Raw genomic sequence first — 19,698 nt, 5'->3', positions numbered from 1 at the left:
AAATAATTTAATGGTATTTTTTCCACGGAGTATTTTTTTATATTCAGAGATTTACTTGCTTGCTCCAACAGTCGAGCCCGGCCTTCTCCCAAAAATCAATGACCTTCGTCACAAGACCAAGTCCAGTCCTCTGCTTCTTTCATACACGCCGACGTGCTTCAAGTAAATTTGATTAAGTACATACTTGAGTGTATGAAAACGTCGCGTTTCTATTTGATTCAGTGATGCTTTCTGTCAGCAGCTGCAGGTAAGTTTCTTTGTTTTGATGCAAAACGGAGGGAAGTTGATGGCGTCAGAATTTAAAATTTAATCCATAGTCGGAAACCACGTGCCATTTGAGTCGTCTCAAGCTCTTGACTTAACATTTAATCCATAGCCTGGGCGTCAGTTTGCTCCAGTGACCAAAGTGGCAAAGTCCCTAACGCTGACCGGATCAACATGAATGGTTGATAGACGCATTTATTAACGGTTCATCCCGCTAGGCCATGGATAACTGATTGATTGGACATTGGTTAGAGATGGATGATATTGACATTTGAGAGTTTTATGGATAATTTTTCCTTGAAATGATCCAAATACCTTTATAGTTTTGCACTAACTTTCAAGTTCCAAATTGCAACTTGTTTCTTATTCTCAAGCTTTAAGAAATTTGAATGAGATTGATATTGGTAACATCATTAATCACTTGGCATCTATAAATGTTTGTAGAAATTTTAGATAATAATGTTATGTGTAAATTACATGAAATAAATAATTTTTATGCTATTCTTGGTAACATTACTGCTACTGCAATAGGGTCCCATTTTCAGTCTCATCCCGGATCGGACCTCTAAATTCTCAAATCTCATGACCAGCCCTGAATTACCATATATAGTAGGTGAGTCCAGTGAATCAGTATGTCATCACGGGAGACCAAGTTCAGTGTTTCATTTCTTTAAGCTAAGCCATGCAAAAACTAAGCTAAGTTAGTAGACCAGCTTCTTCTTCCTCCCTTTATATTCACCTCCATGCACAATCACTCGACCACCAAATACACCATCTCAGCTCCCAACTAGCTGATCATCAATTCATCACCATTATCTCATCATTGAGCATTGATTCCAAGATCCGTTAGCAGAGCCTAGAAAATGGTGGCGATCCTACAAGCATCTCTGCTCGCCGTGGCGGTGGCGGTGGCGGTGTTGGCGACGGCGGCGTCCGGCGCCACCTACACCGTCGGCGGGCCCGGGGGCTCCTGGGACCTCCAGACCAACCTCACCGCCTGGGCGTCCTCCATCGACTTCCGCTCCGGTGACGAGCTCGTGTTCAAGTACGACGCGTCGGCGCACAACGTCGTGGAGGTGAGCAGCGACGACTACCGCTCCTGCTCGGCGGCGAGCCCGCGGTCGGACGTCCTACGGACCGGCAGCGACGTCGTCCAGCTCGGCGGCGTCAGCCGCTACTTCATCTGCGGCGTGCCGGGGCACTGCGCCGCCGGGATGAAGCTGGAGGTCGACCCCGGGTGCACCACGACGCTGCCGCCGCCGGCCCCGCCAGGCGCGCCGGGCGGCATCACGATCTGCTCAGGCGGCTCGGGCTCGCCGACGGTCATCATGACACCTGGTGTTGTCTCCTACGGCTCCGGCGCGGCGCCGGTGTCTTCAGCCAGCCTCAGCTCTATGCTTACCACCATGGCGTCGCTGCTGCTTGCTGGCCTCACCATTGCCTAGCAGACTAGCAGGGGTGAAAACAGAGACTAAGGGTATATTTTGGTTGCATGAATCACTTGATGCATGTATGGATGGTTTTGGATGGTAGGGTTCAATCAATTTGCTTATACTATATGATTCACTCTAATTAGTAGAATAATGTATTAGATGGGATGGCTTCATCCTGGATGGGTTGATATAATTCACCCAACCAAATTAAAGGATCATTATTATTTTGAACCATTTCATACATGAACCAAATGATACAATATTTTGAACAACTTTATACATGAACTAAACTAAATGATACAATATTTTGAACAATTTTATACATAAATCAAATGATACAAGCAACCAAACACAACCTAAATGGATAATACGTAGCTGAATCCAAGTATTTTCCCATACCGTATCTGTATCCACGTATTCAAAGTTGCACATCTTATATACGAATAAGATATTAGATATATATCAATATCCAACATATTTAGCACTATTTGTATCCCAGTCAAGAAAAGAATAACTATATGTATTCATATCCGTGCGTATCTATCCGAATCCAATCCATTTTCATCCCTAGATCTAGCTGATTGTTTCGATCATTCATGCTGCAACAGATCAGCAATAACCACAGCACCGTTGAACATATAATGTCTATTCCAAAGATTCATGCCACATAATTAACTTGTATCACAAAATGACTGAATTTACGACTGTCAAATATATATATGTGACACATAATTAATTTGACATTGTTGCTATGGAGAACGAGAACGAACATTCTTCTCTTCTCCGCAAAAAATTGTACAGCCATTGAAGGGGGTAGTAGTAGCCTCTATAGGGCGGCACGCCGGCACAAATGTCAGCTTACTCAGTCACCGACGAACTACCACATACAAGAACAATAGTTATACCCAATCAATGGATCGACAGCTAGGGGGCTTCAGTTGAGATTAATTCACATAGCACGACCAGTCGCTCGAAGCGATTATGCGACAGGAGGGCACGCTTCGCTGTCCTTGGAGGTGTCGACTTCAGAAGGTGGCATGAACTGCCACATCGGGTATCCCGGGTAGCTAACAAAGGGCATCATCAGCTTCTGTCCTGCAGCTTGCCCCTGGGGATGGAATGGTGCTAACGGCGCCTGCGGGAAGGGCGCTGGCATCAGGGTCGGATGAGGCATGTAGGCTGGAGCTGAGGTCATAAGTTTCATCTGGTGCTCTAAACTCTCCTTCTCTAATTTCAGCTTCTGCTTCTCATCACGAAGCTCATCCTTCTCTGCCTGAAATTTAGAGAAAGAGTGACTGGTTCATGATCATTGCAGAAAAAAAGGATTAAAAAACATTAGAAATGGAGCAAGTTCTGCAGCCCCCAAGCAAACTTTTCCACCACCAGTGTAGCACAATATGAGAAACCATATTATATCGTACATTTTAATCAATAGTCTAATCAAATCCCTGATGGGTCCTACAATAAAGTGGTACGGTGGGCTGTGAATTCCCTAGAATTATAAATGGTTGGAAAGCTTGGTAGTTAATTGCATCATCTAAGAATATGAAAGGCTTTATGGGATCAATACATGCTAGAGCATTGTGGTACACAGCATCACCATATATGTAAACCAGTTACATAGTTGGTGGTCAGCCAATGTCTGATTTGACACCTGTGGACAATTCACATTCAAAAGAACAAGTTTGCGGCGATAATTCAAGCTGGTAACCAGAAATGTCTTGGATGAGCTACGCAAGAGCTGTCAGCAGTGTGTTCATGTGTAGAGTATCATATTCTATCATGCAGCATTGACAGCCTTAGATAAAGGTCTCATTGTGGTGATGAACATAAAAATACTACTGGATATTGATTGGGAATATCAACCAAATTGTAGTCCACTCATGGACTCCTAAATAGTGTAGGAAGAATAATTGAATTATATCCTAGTGTTAACAGGGAGTAGGTTAATAACCTTTAGTTCTTTAATCTTTTCTTCAAGACTACCATTAGTGTCCTTCAGCTGTTGTGCTTCAGAGCGAAGTTGAATAACCATGCGAGTAGCATCACTTAGAATGGCAGCTTTGTCAGCTTTTATGGGTTTCCCTGGTTCCAAAGTAGAGCCCAATTCAAGAAACCTAGCAATCATAAACTCATAAGCAACATTCAGAAAGTCAACAACATGGCAATCCATCTTCCATACTCTAGAGTCGGTGTTCATCATTTACCTGTCATTGAGCTTGTCCCTTCTCTGTTTTTCCCTAGAAGCTTTAGATGTTGGCCTACCAGACGATCCCGACCTTAAACTGCAACTTGCAACAGATTGACAATTACAGAACTGATGACTGGATTCAATGAGGTAATATGCATCTAAGTTGTGGGATGAAATAACAGCCTAACCGTTTATTACTGCCAGGCTCCTTGAAGACATCGTTGGTGTTCACATAGCTGCCCACTTCCACACTGTCAAAACAAGGGGTAAAATGATTAGCGATTCTTGCTCTGCATATGAAAAATTTCCCGGTTGCTACCTTGTTTGAACCCAAAACCGGAAATCATTCCCCCAAACAAATTTAATCAGAGGATTAGCTACATGGAAGGCCTCTGCTCCTGCCCGTATGCAGTAAACTGTCCTTTAGCAAAAGGGTCAAAATCCAGTATCACTGCAAATCACCCCAAAGTAAAGACTACCAATTTCCACGCTACAATAATCTCACAGCAGCACATCCATGACTGATGGGAAATTATACGTGTGACTCTAATCCGGTCCAGAATCACGATTCCAGCCATGACCTAGCAGCAGCACATCCTATCACACATTCCCTCCGTCCCAAATCGTTAAGACGGGTAATCCGATCCCAATCAATTACTTAAACAAATAAATCATTACTAGACATGAATTTATCCATTTCACAATCATAAACACAGCCACTGCAACACGAGAACAAATCTACCAAAAGGAATCATCTTGCAGCGTGGAAAGTCACCAATCTGTACTTTTAGGAACCTACTAATTCTTTTTAGGAACTCCCGACCTACAACAAAAGCAGCCTCGGCAAGTTTATATCAGAAATAACACACTACAAGATCTGTAGTCTAAAGCAACCGCCTTTACGGATCTGATGCCTCCTGGCACATGCATGAACTACCCAAAAAATCAGCCCTAGAATCCCAATAAATAATTTATCCACCCTACTCTTCTTTAGTCAGGCAATCAGATGCCTAGCCAGAAGAACTAAGCAATTATCCGCAATCATCACCGCCCAGGCGCAGAACGCCGCGTTCACGGAATCGATCGCCAGAAACCAAGAGGAAACGGGAGAAGAACCCTATATACATCCGGAACTAGCAGGGGGGTGTGGGGGTAGGGAGGAATCGATCGGTCACCGGGCTGACCTGGGGTTGGAGGACGACGGGGACGCGTCCCACGGGAAGGCCCCGCAGGCCGCCGCCGGTAGGTCGTCCAGGATGCCGCAGTCGAGGAACCAGTCGTCGCCTGCGGAACCGCCGCCGCCGCCGCCTTCCGCCGGAGCCGGAGGGAGAGACATCGCCGCCGAGCAAAGGCGAGAGCTTTTTTCCTGTCCCCTTGTTTTCTCTTTTCCAATTCGTGGATCTTTTTGGTCGCTGGCGTCGCGGAGGGGAGATTAGGGAGGGCTCGCCGTTGTCGATGACAGGTGGGCCCAGGCGTGTGGGGGCGGGTGGGTGGCAATTCGTTACGGGGTTTCTACTTTTCTGTGTGGCTGCGGGAGGAGATAGGAGTAGGTGAGGAGGTGGCGTGTGCGGGTGGTGACATGGCGCCGCGTGGTTGGAGGAAGATCCCGTCAGGATGAAGGGTGCGACCCCCCTTCCCTCCTTTGGTCCTTGCCAATGTTAGTAAGCTATTGTAGGCTTGTAATGTAGCCTCATTAGCCTATGATAATCGATGAGCTAATGAGTTTGGTATATTCTCCGGTATCCCTTGGGTAAGTAAAGTAAATGGACCCATGGTGATGGTGACTTTTTTTTAAATAATACAACATGATGTAGGAGCCATTGGATATGATGGTAATCCTAATCTCTCGTCAACATCATCCATGAACCTTGTTTCATTCCTATCATAGTTTTTGACACCACCCTTCGAAAATTTGTCACCGGGATAACCCGCGACCTGTCGTGCTATAAAAAACCGCGCGACCCCACTGTCCTAACGCCCCGTGCCCAGCAATACTATGGTCAGACCACAGGCTGCATGCATGGCTGTACTTGAAATAAAGAGAGACTATATTTATCTTAAAATTTCCATAACTTTTGAATGAGATTTCTGTTTCAAATTTCATTTGTACCTTTGTATTCCACGTGGCGAGACCAACAAAACTAGACCCCAATTGCATATGTTTTGAAGATATTTATATTAGTAGCAACTTATGTGTAAAGGTGTGATGGGGTTATCAAAGAAGTTGCTACCATGTATATGTATATATTAAAGTTGTTGTCACAAAAATATAGTAAAGTTATCACATGGTATGCATATTAGTTGCTATCTCAAAACTATATTAAATGTGTGACCTGGTATGCATATAAGTTGCGACCGTAAAAACTATATAATAAACCTTTTACAGAGTACCAAATATGCATAACTTGCTATTAGCATAAATATACTAAATTCGATACATAGTGTGCACATTTCTATCATATAAACTATATCAACTTTGTAAATATACGTAACAACTTGTGTACATACAGTATAATAACTTATCTAATATGTCCGGTAGTAACTTATGTACAGACCATGTGGTGACTGAATATAGATAAATAATATGAAGTTAAAATTTATTTGTATAGCAATTTATATATAACAGGTTTGCACATAAGTCATTACACACTTAATATATAAGTAGTTACTCCACACTTAGTATAAGTTGCTAGTATATAAAAAAATATTTCAAAATATATCAATCATGGGTCTTGTTTTGTAGATCTCAACATAAGAAACACAATGGTGCAAACGAAAATAAAAATGAACACTTCGTAGAGTAGTTATCGTATTTTTTAAGGCAAAACAGGAAAATAATTGCGGGCCATAGTAGCCCACGTTACATCCCGCAGGGCTGTAGCAGGCTGCGTCAGTCGGACGCTCATGCATGCCGCGATCCGCGTGTGGTCAGCCCAGCCCCTTACCTGCAGGCTGCAGGCCGCGTGTGGTCGCGAACTAGCAATCGGCCGGTCCGCTAGTAGCTTTTTCCCTTCTACAACTTTGTCATGTGATTGCCGTTGCCACATATGCACTCCCCATATTATTTACAAATTGGCATTGCTAGCACCTAGACGTCCAATGAGAATTTTCCCATTGGATGCTTCGTTGCACATCGAAACAAAACATCTGCAACATCGAAAATCTATATGCAATGTTGCACATCGAAACAAAACATCTGCAACATCAAAAATCTATAGTTGCAATAGTGTAAAATATGCGAAAAAATGACTACGTCGTTCGACTCTGGATAGAAAATTCTCACCGCAACATGAACACTATGTTTCATGCAACATTTACTATGAAACATGCGGGAATAATAGCTGCAACATCAATATTTCTATTGGAACATATGTTGAGGCGTCCGATTTTTTCTAAGATTCTGAACGTGTGTTCTGTAGCATTACGTTTACAAATCTCTAGTATATGGTATTGTAATCGCCTCAAACCACCCTAGTGTAGCTAACTAGGTATCCAACGGACCACTACTTATGTGTTATGCTTGATGGTCTCCTCAAAGCGGGGTTCGCTAAGATACATTAACAATTTTATGTTGCTGGTTCGAACCGGATCTAAGTAATTCTGATACTAAAATACATGTTCAGCAACATGCCTACTCCCTTCGTCCCGCAAAGAGTGTCCTTTTAGGCTCTAAAATTTGTCCCACAAAGAGAGTCCATTTAGCTTAGGCCAGTCTCAATGCACAATTTAATGACACGTACATTTATAACTGTGCCAGCTAGGTTTCTTGGTGATGAAATTCCTCTCACATATGATGAAACTCTCTCTCCTCTCTCCTCAGAATGACTAAGCTACGTCAGCAAAATTGCTGACGTGGTATGTTATTTAATGGTCATGAAACTCTTGATCGAACCTCCCACTGAGATTGGCATTCATCTAATTAAAACAACACCTATACCAATAAAAAGGATGTATGGAGAAGCGTGTAGTGCCAATCAATTGATTAGTTGATGTTATTTTTCTAGCTTCAATGTATGTTCATTTATTCAGAATGTAGAAAACTAAAAAGACAGCGCAACTTTCAATAACAACTAATATGAGTAATTAAAGGTAACATGATCATTTCTTATGACTACATGAGTAATTAAGGGCAACATGATCATTTGTTATGACCACTACTATGTCCGAAATTTTCTAAAAAGACACTATTTGCATGCCGGTGGGAGTAAGTTTAAATTTTTAGTATTCATAATTGGTTATAGCATCACAAAATACTAATTGTATAACAAATAGAATGTATAACTCAGAGTTGAGCATTATATATATATAAATTCATAGACTTGAGATCATAACTTCAAACTGTTCAACACGCATACAAATTGTTTGGCAAAAAATAATGGGCATTCAACTGAATACCCGCTAGGCCCGCCTTACTCTCGCTTGATCGTCGATTGGTGGGTTTCATGAATAGTCTCTCGAGCAAGACCTCTATCCCGCTCACTCAAGTTTAGTTTCTTAAATTTAGTTGATTGTCCTTGTATTAGCTTCTTTTCCAAAAAGACAACATAAGCCTTGCCATCCTAGTATTTACTTACTCCCTCTGTTTCAAATTATAGGTCACCAAAACGATCTATAATTTGGAACGGAAGGAGCACGTTATAAACTCGTCTTTCCCTCGCCACCAACCTTATCACCTTGTCTAATTGCCTTGCATCTTACAATTTCTAGTCCACTGCTCATTATTGCACGTGCTCCTTACTAGTCCACAAGCAACTTCTCCTAAGCTTCTTCCTTTATTTTCATCTACCGTCTTCCATCCATGGGCAGCTGAAAAAGCGTGGACACCTAGGCAGCAGTGCAATTTTTCTACACCTCATGTTTGAACCGAACGTTTGAAAATTCCAAAATCCGTGGAATTTTGACGTGCTATAAGACTACTACTAGACTTGGTGATTTTGTCACCTATGTCTTCCGGCGTTCATGACGTGTTGACACGCATCCCTATCTATGAGAGGGAGCACTGCTAGAACTACGGACTACTAGCTGTTCGATGCCACTTCGCAGCATGGTTGTTTGATCTTTACCGCTCCTGCATCGTTATCCAATGACCGCGTGCCTACGTTAGCACCCAGTCCACCTCCTCTCGCTGCATCCCATGTTCCCCTTCGGTGTAGCCGACGTGCGCCATGCGCCGTGCCCTGCACCATTCCTCCCTCTCCCACCTGTTGGCCGGCCATGCCCTACTGCCGAGTGACGTCGAGGATTCATCATACTGCTGTCGCCCGACCGCCGCCGACCTCCGACCTACCCATACCACAGCGGCTCTTTCTCCGTGGCACGTGGCACTCTGACTACAGAATTAAGAAAACATCCAAGTTAAGTACCCTCAGTAAATACTATATTTAAGAAATCTTATTATGCAAAATGGTATATATGTACATATTTGTACTATGTACTAGCCTGACGTTAAGAACAAGTTTAACCATTAACGGATCAATTTAAATCCTTCTATTCCCTGATATATTGCATCTCCCACCCACGCAACGCGCGGGGGTTCCTACTGGTTTCTTTTGATTTCGTGCCTTCCAAAATCCAAATCGTCTTTCTTCTTCAAGTGGGTGCCCGAGTAACCACCTCACTTCAACCGAACGCCCGGTCCCTGTAAACCTGGGCCCACATGTCAGTGAAACCGTATCACTGCTCACCCCACCTCCTTCCCCGAGCTCAGCTCAGCTCAGCTCGCTGCGGAGCCCAATCTGCAAAACCCAGCCAAAACCCCGCCCGCCATGGAGCTGCAGCTCGCCCCGCCCCTCGGCAGCCTCCGCCCCTTCGCCTCCATCCACCACCGCCCCAAGGCCTCCACCTCCGCCACCGCCGCTCCCTCCACCTCCTCTTCCTCCGAGACCCTCAAGCCCCGCCCGCGCCTCCCACGCCAGAGCCCCGCCACCGCCGTCCACAGGCCCCGGCCCAGCCCCGCGCGCCTCCCCTCCCTCTGCACCGCCATCGAGCGGCACGCCGCGGCGGGCCGACACGCGGAGGCCCTCGACGCGTTCCGCCTCGCCCGCGCGGCGTCGCCCTTCGCGCCGCTCCCGCCCGCCACCTACCACGCCCTGCTCGCTGCCGCCGCCGCGCTGCGGGAGCCCGGCGCGGTCGCGGCGGTGGCCTGGCACATGGAGAGCTCGGGGGCCGAGGCGGACGCCTACACGCACAACCGCGTCCTCGGGGCGTACCTCAGCTGCGGGATGCTCGGGGAGGCGCGGCGGGTGTTCGAGGGAATGCCGGAGCGGAACGGCGTCACGTGGGGGATCATGATGGGCGGGCTCGTCGACCGGGGACGCCCCCGCGCCGCGCTCGCGCTGTTCCGGGAGATGTGGGAGGAGGAGGAGGGCAGCGGCGGCAGGGAGGCTCGGCCAAGGGTGGTCGTGGTGGCCATCCGCACGGCCACGGCGTCCGGGTCGTTGCGAGCCGGGCGGCAGCTGCACTGCTGCGTCGTCAAGATGGGTCCGTGCGAGGATGATGAAAGCGGCCGGTACCTCTCATGCGCGCTGCTCGACATGTACAGCAAGTGCGGGCGGGTCGACGAGGCGAGGCGGGTGTTTGAGGGAATGGAACCTCGTCAGAGGACCATCGTGGCATGGAACTCCATGTTAGCGGGATACGTGCTCCACGGGCACATCGAGGACGCGTTGGATCTGTACAACGAGATGCGCAGGAGCGGTGTTGACACGGACCAGTTCACGTTCTCCACGATGCTGGGGGTGTTCTCTAGGCTGGGGCTGCTGGAGCACGCGAAGCAGGCGCATGCTGGCCTGATACAGAAAGGGTTGCCTTTGGACATTGTAGGGAACACAGTGCTCGTTGACTTGTATTGCAAGTGGGGGAGGATGGAGGACGCGAGGAATGTCTTTGAGAGGATGCCTAAGAGGAACTTGATCTCTTGGAATGCTCTGATAGCAGGATACGGCTACCATGGCATGGGGGATAAGGCGATCGAGATGTTCGAGAGGCTGGTAGCTGAAGGTGTTGTGCCAAACCATGTGACGTTTCTAGCGGTACTGAATGCATGCCGGTTCTCTGGTCTTGTTGACAAAGGGAAGAGGATTTTCCAGTTGATGACTCGAAATCCAAAAACGAAACCACGGGCTATGCACTATGCATGTGTTATTGAGCTTTTTGGTAGAGAAGGCCTGCTAGATGAAGCCTATTCAATGATAAGGAGAGCACCGTTCACCCCAACCGCTAACATGTGGGGTGCCTTGCTCACTGCTAGCAGGGTCCATAAGAATATGCATCTTGCAAAATTAGCTGCCGAGCAGCTATTGGCGATGGAGCCTGAGAAAATAAACAATTATGCTGTGCTCCTCAACTTGTATATTAGCTCTGGTAGACAGGATGATGCTTGCAAGGTAGTTGAAACACTGAAGAGGAAAGGTCTATGTATCAGTAATGCTTGTAGCTGGGTCACAGTCAAGAAAAAAGATCATAGGTTTTTCTTTAAAGATAGTTTGCACCCACAATGTGCTGAAATATACAGGAAGTTAGATACATTAATGATGGAGGTAAAAGAAGCTGGTTATTTTGCTGAGGAGAATGAGTTGCTCCCTGATATTCATCCTGATGAGCAGAACATACCGAGAGCTTACCACAGTGAAAGACTGGCAGTTGCTTTTGGCCTTATCAGCACGTCTCCTTGTACTCCCTTGCGGATCACTCAAAGCCATCGTTTGTGTCGTGACTGTCACAAGATAATCAAGTTTTTGACAAAAGTTACCAAGAGGGAAATTGTTGTAAGGGATGGTAGCAGATTCCATCACTTCAAACTGGGAACCTGCTCTTGCGGCGACTACTGGTAATTGGGTATGTTCAACTATCTAGTATTTGATATTGGGTTGACCTAATTGCATATTAATTTACTGTAGTTTACTGGCATTAAAACTAAGCAAGGGTTATGCCATTAATTAGCAGATGTGCCCTTCTTTTTCACCTTGAAGACTACCAAAACGTGAAATAGTATATGTTTCGTATCAGTTTTAACTTGAATAATCAATTTCAGTATATGTATAATTTTATGTATGTTCTGATCAAATATGTTTTGCTTAGGCACGAGAAGAAGTACATATGCTGCAGTTTGTTAACTTAATGCATATTTTGCTGACAGCTAATCACTCAAGATATTCTGAAGCCAATTCTTTACTGGAAATAACTTTGATTAATGGGGAGAAAGCAGTTTGGCCGGTCATGAATTCATGATGCTTCTGTATTCTATTTCTCTGCTACATGTGAGTTCAGAGTTCTATAGTACTTCAAGATTTTGAAGGAGTAATCTACAAGCTTAATTCGCATTGATGTGTCCATTTGCCCCTTTCTTTTCCCCTTCCCCTTTAACTGTCGGCAGAACTTTTGTTTATCTTGGTAAGCACCATCTATATGCCTTTATCTCTGTAGAAAAGCTGGCTGTTGTGATCTACCATGTAAAAATCATTTTCTTTTGAGGAAAATAAGATCTATAGTTTTCCCTGTGTTTCCACTAGCTTTACAAACCATGTGTAAAAGCAGATCCTTAAAAGTAGGCTGAATATGTTTTGGTTGGCTTTCACATTCAAGATGCCAATCTTGTGCCCTGTAAGGAAGGAATAAAGCTGAGATGTAACAAAGGATCAAAGGAAAGTATAGCACTTTGAGCACCTTGGGACAGCTAGTTTCTTCTTGCTTCATAACTGCATCCTAGTTGGAGAACAAATACCTTTCTGTTCTTCTGCCTTCACCACTTTATTCACTGATGAGTAATAAAAGGGGGTCACCGCTTGCAGCTCACAACTCCATTGTAAACAGGTAATCTTCCTTCAACAGCTCTCTCAGCTGACACAAATCTGAGAGCGTGCTACAATGGCTAAGATAGGAGCTGCTATTTTGGTCTGCATAGTGGTTTTGGCCCTGGATGTAACTGCTGGCATACTAGGGATTGAGGCGCAGGCTGCTCAGAACAAGGTAAAATTTAAAGAAACTTCTAATTTCTTTCTGATTTCACGAGGGCTTTCCAAAATGAAATGGGTGTGAACTATATGTTTTTACTTCATGCGTGGTTGATGGTATGGGATCTTCTTGCAGGTTAAAAAGGGTGCCTGATATGATAATTTATGACTGACACATGTTGGGTATTTTCATCTTATTGCAGGTTAAAAAGGTGACAATTCTCTTCATTGAATGTGAGAAACCATCATACAAAGCATACCAGCTTGGCCTCGCTGCTGCAGTTCTCCTGGTAGTTGCCCACTCAATCGCCAACTTCCTTGGTGGCTGTGCCTGCATCTGCTCCCAGCTTGAGTTCATCCGGGCATCCATTAACAGGAAACTGGCAGCTACTACCATAGTTCTCTCATGGTAATAACTTTGCTTGTCTATAAAATCCTTTTGCACATCTGGAAGATGAACCTTTACTCTAGATGGAATATTTAATGACACTATTTGACCTAAGTTATTATTATGGTGACTGGGAAGACATGCAACTACTGCACAAGAACACAACCCTGTTATCCCTGCACACATCAGGAAATGAAACAATGTTGTGATCATGTAGCAATGAACAAATGATAGAACTAACCTAGCTTTCTTCATTCAGTATGATGTTTTTTCATCACTACTAAATTCAATTGCTCTGCAATTTCATAGGATTGCCCTGATTGCCGGATTCTCGCTGCTGCTCGCCGGTGCCATGTCCAACTCCAAGTCCAAGACATCATGCGGGTTCACGCACGGACACACCCTAGCCCTCGGCGGGATCATGTGCTTCGTCCATGGCGGGATCACCGTCGCCTACTATGTCACCGCCACCGCTGCTGCCCACGAGGGTTAGCTAGCGGCTGAGAGTTGATCGGGGTGCTCAGCGCAATGCTTTTGGCCTGGAGATCATCATTATTATTTCCTTATTTTCGTTTCTGTTTGTGATTTGGCAGTTTCAGAACATACACTTGTCTTTGTACCGGAGTTAAAGGAAAATATATGCTTGTGATTTGATTTGTTTTCATAGTGACATCAATGTATGTTGTATGTTAAAAAAAAATTAAAAAAAAGAAGCCATAAAACGAAGTTTTATTTTCTTTTTAAAAGATTTTTGTTTTTTCTTCCCGATGTGTCAGGGCTTACCAGTTACCAGTCACGTGTAGCTGCTACCTGGGCCCACGTGTCAAGAAACTAACCGTCATGTTACAAAAAAGGTTGATCCAGCGGCCCCAAGGGTAGTGGGGGAGCAAATCCCAGTTCGGGGTATATATTATATAAATACCCCTGTAAAATATGAAAAATCTGAATTCAAGTTGATGGGCAGTGATCTGGTTGGGATCGGGTCAAATTTAAAATTTTCATTTAAATTAAACAAATTCAAACTGCTAGGAAACTACACATCCACCTGATCTCTTTGAGGAAGGCAATAACAAAGGTGGAAATTGGTAACAATCAGCTTCTATTCATCAAGTAGACACAATGCATTCTATACAACACACTTACAATTGTCAGATCTTCACACCACTCACCCCTACTGCTCAAAACTGCATCTACCCAACAACTTCATCCTCGGTCGCAGTATTTTTCATATCAACAAAACGAAAGAAAGCCAAAAAAAAGGAACAACTATAGTCGAAAGTTTGGTTAATTTCCGTCAAACATCTGGTAGATCAGAGACGCTGCCAACTGATTCTTCTCTCTGAAGGCCAGAGAACGATGACTGAACCTCGGAGCCCTCCAAGTCAACAGATTCATCATCTGCCCTTGCTTGCGGATGCCTCTTGCTGTGATGCTTCCTGCTGCGGCTGTGCTTCAACACACGGGTCAGAGCCTGGGCAACGTCTCGCATCGCTGGGCGTTTGCGGGACACACGGCTTACGCATCTGTAAGCAACAGCAGCCATGTCGTTGAGCTCTTCCACGTCAAATGCACCTTCTAACCGAGAATCTGCAATTTCCTCCCACCCAGTTTTTCCATCAGCGTTGATTGCAGCCTGTTCATAGATTGCATTATAGTCAGCATTTGAAAATGTTAGTGTCCTCAGAAACTGAAGCCTGTGAAGAGCAAGGGGAAAGGCTTACAAGCTCAACATATTCCATTAGACCCTGTTGTGGATTTCTGCCAGCAATCAGTTCAAATAGCAAAACACCGTAGCTGTACACATCACTCTTCTTTGTGAATGATCGTGTGGATACATACTCTGGATCAAGATATCCATAAGTTCCTCGAATGTTGGCTCCATTTCGAGTAACCATTTCCTCTCTTGATAATCCAAAGTCTGCAACCTAGCCAGCAGAGGTTCATTATGTCAGAGAGCATAACTTTTAAACAACATGCAACATTAGAAGTGATGGGCAAGAAACTCTGGTGTGAGCAAACTACAATTTCAGAAATCCTTTCATTTTCTGTTTTTTAAAAGAAAGAACCACTTGGACAGTTGAACATTCAGTTAAAGGTTTGTGAAGAAACGTTGGATGATTAATACCAGTATACCACAGATGTTTAACATACCCTAGCCTGCATGGACTGATCCAGCAAAATGTTTGGCGATTTGATGTCACGGTGAACTACAGGAGGAACAGCCTGCGCTAAAATTAAACAACATTAAGGAATATCATGGCATCATGGTTCATGCTTTGAATTCTGCATACAAAAGCCTACCCCATCATGCAAGTACTCCAAACCCCTAGCAACATCCAGAGCTATGTTTACTCTCAAATCCCACTTCAGCGGTGCACTGTTTTCACCTGAACCACAAAAGGAATATTCAGTTAGTTAAAAGTTTATGAATTATATTTACAGGTAAATGCTAAATGCTGGCTCCAGATTGAACTTTGAGATAAGATGTGTTGGCAAGTATATATGTTCCATTTCTTTTCGAAAAACATGGTGTGTGGACTAAAAATCAATGACTCAAGTAGTCTGTGTACTTAATTAATACAAGAATAATGAGACTATGGGTGTTTTGATAAAAGCAGCTGAAATGCCGTGGTTATGTTTATTGGTAACCAAGGTCTTCAAGGTTCAAGATATAAAGCCTCAAATTTTAACACATTAATCTTAGTTGAGCTTTAAGGATTTCTTATTATCTTTTACTCAGATGATTACCGTACCAGTCCAGTTGCCCCTTCAAATTATTTTAAAATTCACCCTACTTGAATTGGTTTAGTTATATCACAAAGCCAACCATCATCCAAGCATAGATATGCCATAATAATACTATCATGAGAGATGACATGGGATCACATGAAGAGAACATGCCATATAAGTGTGATGCAAGGCTCCCGTTAGGCATGTATGCATACAATAACATATGTTGCCCTTTATCAGCACAATAGCCAACCAAATTCACCAGATTCCTGTGGTGCAATCGCCCAAGAAGTAAGACCTGAAGTCAAGAAGTAGTCAAATGTTAAGAATGCCAGATTTCTAGTGAGGTCAGATCCAAAGCAAACAATACAAGTGTACAAATGTTAACTTACCTCATTATGAAACTCCTTTTCACCTTGCTTTGAATTGTTAGAAAGCACTTTAACAGCCAGTATCTCACCAGAAGACATATCTGCTTTGTAAACAGGGCCGAAGGCTCCTTGGCCTAATACTGTTGTGAAATTGCTGGTAGCTTTCTGTAGTTCCCTAGAGATGAGGCAAAATTCTGGATCAGCAAGAGTCTGTGCTATTCAGAATTGACAATTTGAAGTACCACAAGAATTCTGTGAGTGGTACACAGTTATGTAAAAGACATGATGTCTCAAGAAAACATAAACATGGTAAAAACCAACTGACATGTGTAGCAGTAATGTTTAAATTATAAATAAAATACTAAATTCTCATTGAAAATATCGGGTGTGGTTGATCCTTTGGCCTGTTGCTCCTAGGAGTGGCAATTCGCCCCACAGGGAGGGAATTTGAGTTCTAGGTTCATGAAATTGTCATGACAGGGCATTGGTCCACTAAAACATGATATATTATGAATGTTTGTGCGCAATATGAATTATTTTTACTTTTTAACAAACTTGCATTAATACTTTTCAAACCAAATAAAAATACCTAAATACTCATAATTAACGGATGAAGTCATATCTGAACTTTTGACCTTATTGTTTGGGGGTGGAAAACTGATACTTTTCAATTTTCATAACGTTGCAATGTTGGTTCCTACCACCTACCTTTGACACCCAAACATCCCCATGTGGTTGGATGCTTTGGTCAACACTGAAGCACATGTCCTCCATGTATGCAGTTCAATCAAATTGGATTTGGCCTCAGTGAAATCCACATGAATGTTTTACTTTGACATATATAACGTAATTTTAAATTGTGACCGATGTTCCCATCCTTCAATCTTGCTTCTCACCATCTATTTAACTAGAGATAAATCTGGCAAATTCTCACCCTGCATCACTAATTTCTCCATATCGAACATTATGATGCAAACCTCTACCCTGCCATGTCAGAGTATAACAATAAAAGAAGAGATCCTAAAAGTTGGTAGGAAATCAAGAAGGGTACTGGCCTTTCATGAAGCAATTCTCAAAGGTCCCAAGGATTTAAAACCAAGAAGTAACCGACTTACCAAGACAACAAAACATAGACCAGTTTCTAATTTTCTAAGCAAATTAATCAAACAAAAACGAATCATGCAACAATGAGAATACATAAGAATTCAGAACACATACTTGTATGCATATTTGGGTATTCCAGAAGCTGAAATCATGCTCTTTCTACCAGGCCCTTCAATCCACAGAGAACTCCCACGGTCTTCAAGCTCCCTTGGAGACTCCTGCCCTGTGGTCGAGTTTGAGAGCATGGCACACGCATTAACACCATTGGTGCGGATGGGGACTGTTGATGCCCTCCTTGAGCTGCTACTCCTTATCTGCGCCCGGGAACGCCGGTACCTAAAGCACAGCAGGATTCCAACTGCCAGCAGAACTCCTATCACCACCCCAACTGTGATTCCGATGATCAGACCTTCTGATACCCCTTTCATTCTCCCCATTTAGCCGCAGATCCTAACGCTAGGGATGCTGCATCCACCTCATGGACACTCCACCGAGGAAGAAGAGCAATAGCTATATGTCCTGCCAAGAAGTAAAATAAAGAATAGTAAGTAAGTTGGAAGCGTTGAATTGTGAGAACATGTGGCTCTATTCGTTAGGTGGCTGTACAAGGACAAGTCGCACTGCAGGTTAAGCCAATCTTTGATCCGAAAAAAAAAAAGAGTCACAGTAACATTTGGTCAAACTTTGCCATCTCAGCTCATATCACATCAGAACTGAAAAAAAAAATGATAACCGCGGTGATGAGATTGTCAGATACATGATCACAGTTGGACAGGGACGCGAGTTGGATATATTTGGTGAACAAACATCCAAACTGAGACATCGCTTTCCTTATTCATGGAAGCGTAAGAGAGACAAACAGTTTCTTAGATGAACCACCTAGACTCTAATGCCACCCAAATATCAATTGGGCTTACAGAGCAGATCAAAATCTCCATCTTCCATAAATGGTAGAAACATATACATAATCAAATTTGCTTTCTTTTCAGTATCTTCGACTGAAAATACCAAAAAATTGGAATTTTCCCGCAAAAGAACAGTAGTACAACACAAATTCAGTTTAGTGGCAACGAAAAATGGTACAAACAACTCGCAGTTTCCACATCATCAGAACGACTCGACAAAAACTAAAATCACCATCACAAAATGCAAAGTGCCCCCTTTTCCCTTCCACTGATGAATCCAGAACCCTTCTGACCAAAAACACCATCAGAAGTTTCAGAACAGGGGGTGGACCCAGTATAATTTTTGCCAAAACAATAAAAAAAAATCGAAGTTCGTAGATAGAAGTAGAATACAAGTTCAGATCCGAATACAAATAACACACATTACGGTTTGGGGTGTTCGATTCCGCACAGCAGGAAGGGGAGGGAATGGTCGGGCATACCTGGCTGATGGTCGTCGCCGGCGAAGACCTGGCCAAGAACGGCGCCGCCCGCCCTATGGTCGCCTCTGGGAAAGAAAGGCCAAGAGAGAGGAAGAGGGAGGGAGGTGAAGGCGTGGAGCGGAGAAAGAAAAAGGAGAGGGCGAACGCGCCCGGATTCGTAATCGGGCAGTAGGTTGCCTTCTTTTTCTCCAACTTATTCCTTGCCACCACGGCTGTGCGCACAACTGCACAAGCAGATGACTCCCATGCTGCGGATTTACCCGACATTTAAAATTTGGTTTTTAAAATTTCAGATGTTTGGAAATAACATCCAAGATTTGCCAAAAGGAAAAAACTTGATTTCATGGCTCGTGGCCAGGGATGCAGATGGATTGGAGAGGAAAGGCCTGGCTTTCACGTGCATTTCGAGAGAGGCGACGACTTATGGGATCCTGTTGAGAATAAAGCAGACATGGAAAACAAAGGCAGGGAAAAGAAGGTTTCCAAAAAGAGGAAGGAATTGAGGGTAGTTTGGTAAATGGGTCCAACTTCGAAATTCAGCAGACTTTTTGAAGAAGAAAAAAACCGAAAAAAATCAAAGGAAAACAGTTTGCTGGTTTGGTCAAGTTCCATGATTTCAAAGAAATCTCATGGGAAAGAAATGACCAATTGGAGTTTGTAAAAACGCACATGAATTTGGTACGGTCAAAACCTAGGCGAGGCAAGAAAATTTGTAGAGCGTGTGCAATGGTCGTGTTTGTATAAGGTTTTAGCAAAAAAAAAATCTTTATTTTTGCACTACTATGTCATTTGCACCAGGTGCTTATATGAGGACCATGACGCTTAAGTTTATTCCTAGCGCTTAAGGTGCTGAAAGGCAAGCTTATTTAATTAAGCATC

The 19,698-nt window shown here is 43.8% G+C and overlaps 5 protein-coding genes across 9 annotated transcripts; 3 read left to right on the top strand and 2 right to left on the bottom strand.

Annotated features, from left to right (window-relative positions):
* Nucleotides 1-1,023: 1,023 nt before the first annotated feature.
* On the top strand, nt 1,024-1,777 carry LOC101764791 (chemocyanin). Its single transcript, XM_004974403.3, has one exon. The coding sequence runs from the start codon at nt 1,128-1,130 to the stop codon at nt 1,707-1,709; it is 582 nt and encodes a 193-aa protein (XP_004974460.1). The 5' UTR covers nt 1,024-1,127; the 3' UTR covers nt 1,710-1,777.
* Nucleotides 1,778-2,343: 566 nt separating this feature from the next.
* Nucleotides 2,344-5,300, bottom strand: LOC101769522 (transcription factor ILR3). The gene is made up of 5 exons (XM_004972835.4): nt 5,073-5,300; nt 4,077-4,139; nt 3,905-3,982; nt 3,652-3,814; nt 2,344-2,970 (listed from the first exon to the last, which is right to left on the bottom strand). Exons 1-5 carry the CDS (start codon nt 5,222-5,224, stop codon nt 2,677-2,679), a joined length of 750 nt encoding a protein of 249 aa, XP_004972892.1. The 5' UTR covers nt 5,225-5,300; the 3' UTR covers nt 2,344-2,676.
* A 4,265-nt stretch (nt 5,301-9,565) lies between these two features.
* Nucleotides 9,566-12,834, top strand: LOC101764390 (pentatricopeptide repeat-containing protein At5g50390, chloroplastic). Of its 3 annotated transcripts, XR_002678017.1 has the most exons (3): nt 9,566-11,724; nt 11,968-12,146; nt 12,700-12,716. XR_002678017.1 is itself a non-coding variant. In XM_022827302.1 (2 exons), exon 1 carries the CDS (start codon nt 9,654-9,656, stop codon nt 11,718-11,720), a length of 2,067 nt encoding a protein of 688 aa, XP_022683037.1. In that variant the 5' UTR covers nt 9,566-9,653; the 3' UTR covers nt 11,721-11,724; nt 12,700-12,834. The 3 variants fall into 3 exon arrangements, 2 of the variants coding, with proteins under 2 accessions (XP_022683037.1, XP_014660836.1); XM_022827302.1 differs by lacking the exon at nt 11,968-12,146 and having other exon boundaries at nt 12,700-12,834; XM_014805350.2 differs by lacking the exon at nt 12,700-12,716 and having other exon boundaries at nt 9,568-11,724; nt 12,026-12,152.
* LOC101769116 lies at nt 12,351-13,926 on the top strand. The gene is made up of 3 exons (XM_004972834.3): nt 12,351-12,855; nt 13,043-13,248; nt 13,537-13,926. The coding sequence occupies exons 1-3, from the start codon at nt 12,754-12,756 to the stop codon at nt 13,718-13,720; spliced, it is 492 nt and encodes a 163-aa protein (XP_004972891.1). The 5' UTR covers nt 12,351-12,753; the 3' UTR covers nt 13,721-13,926.
* Nucleotides 13,927-14,294: 368 nt separating this feature from the next.
* LOC101768712 (calcium/calmodulin-regulated receptor-like kinase 1) lies at nt 14,295-19,074 on the bottom strand. Of its 3 annotated transcripts, none has more exons than XM_004972833.3 (8): nt 18,820-19,074; nt 17,547-17,951; nt 16,350-16,503; nt 16,129-16,255; nt 15,529-15,614; nt 15,379-15,450; nt 14,949-15,152; nt 14,295-14,860 (listed from the first exon to the last, which is right to left on the bottom strand). In XM_004972833.3, exons 2-8 carry the CDS (start codon nt 17,867-17,869, stop codon nt 14,522-14,524), a joined length of 1,305 nt encoding a protein of 434 aa, XP_004972890.1. In that variant the 5' UTR covers nt 17,870-17,951; nt 18,820-19,074; the 3' UTR covers nt 14,295-14,521. The 3 variants fall into 3 exon arrangements, with proteins under 3 accessions (XP_004972890.1, XP_022683049.1, XP_012702130.1); XM_022827314.1 differs by lacking the exon at nt 18,820-19,074 and adding an exon at nt 18,039-18,059; XM_012846676.3 differs by lacking the exon at nt 18,820-19,074 and adding an exon at nt 17,037-17,312 and having other exon boundaries at nt 17,547-17,671.
* Between the last annotated feature and the right edge of the window lie 624 nt (nt 19,075-19,698).

This window comes from Setaria italica, chromosome VI (assembly GCF_000263155.2).
Source record: "Setaria italica strain Yugu1 chromosome VI, Setaria_italica_v2.0, whole genome shotgun sequence".
NCBI lineage: Eukaryota > Viridiplantae > Streptophyta > Magnoliopsida > Poales > Poaceae > Setaria > Setaria italica.
The sequence above is the reverse complement of the archived record's forward strand: the minus strand, read 5'-3'. Positions and strand labels throughout refer to the sequence as shown.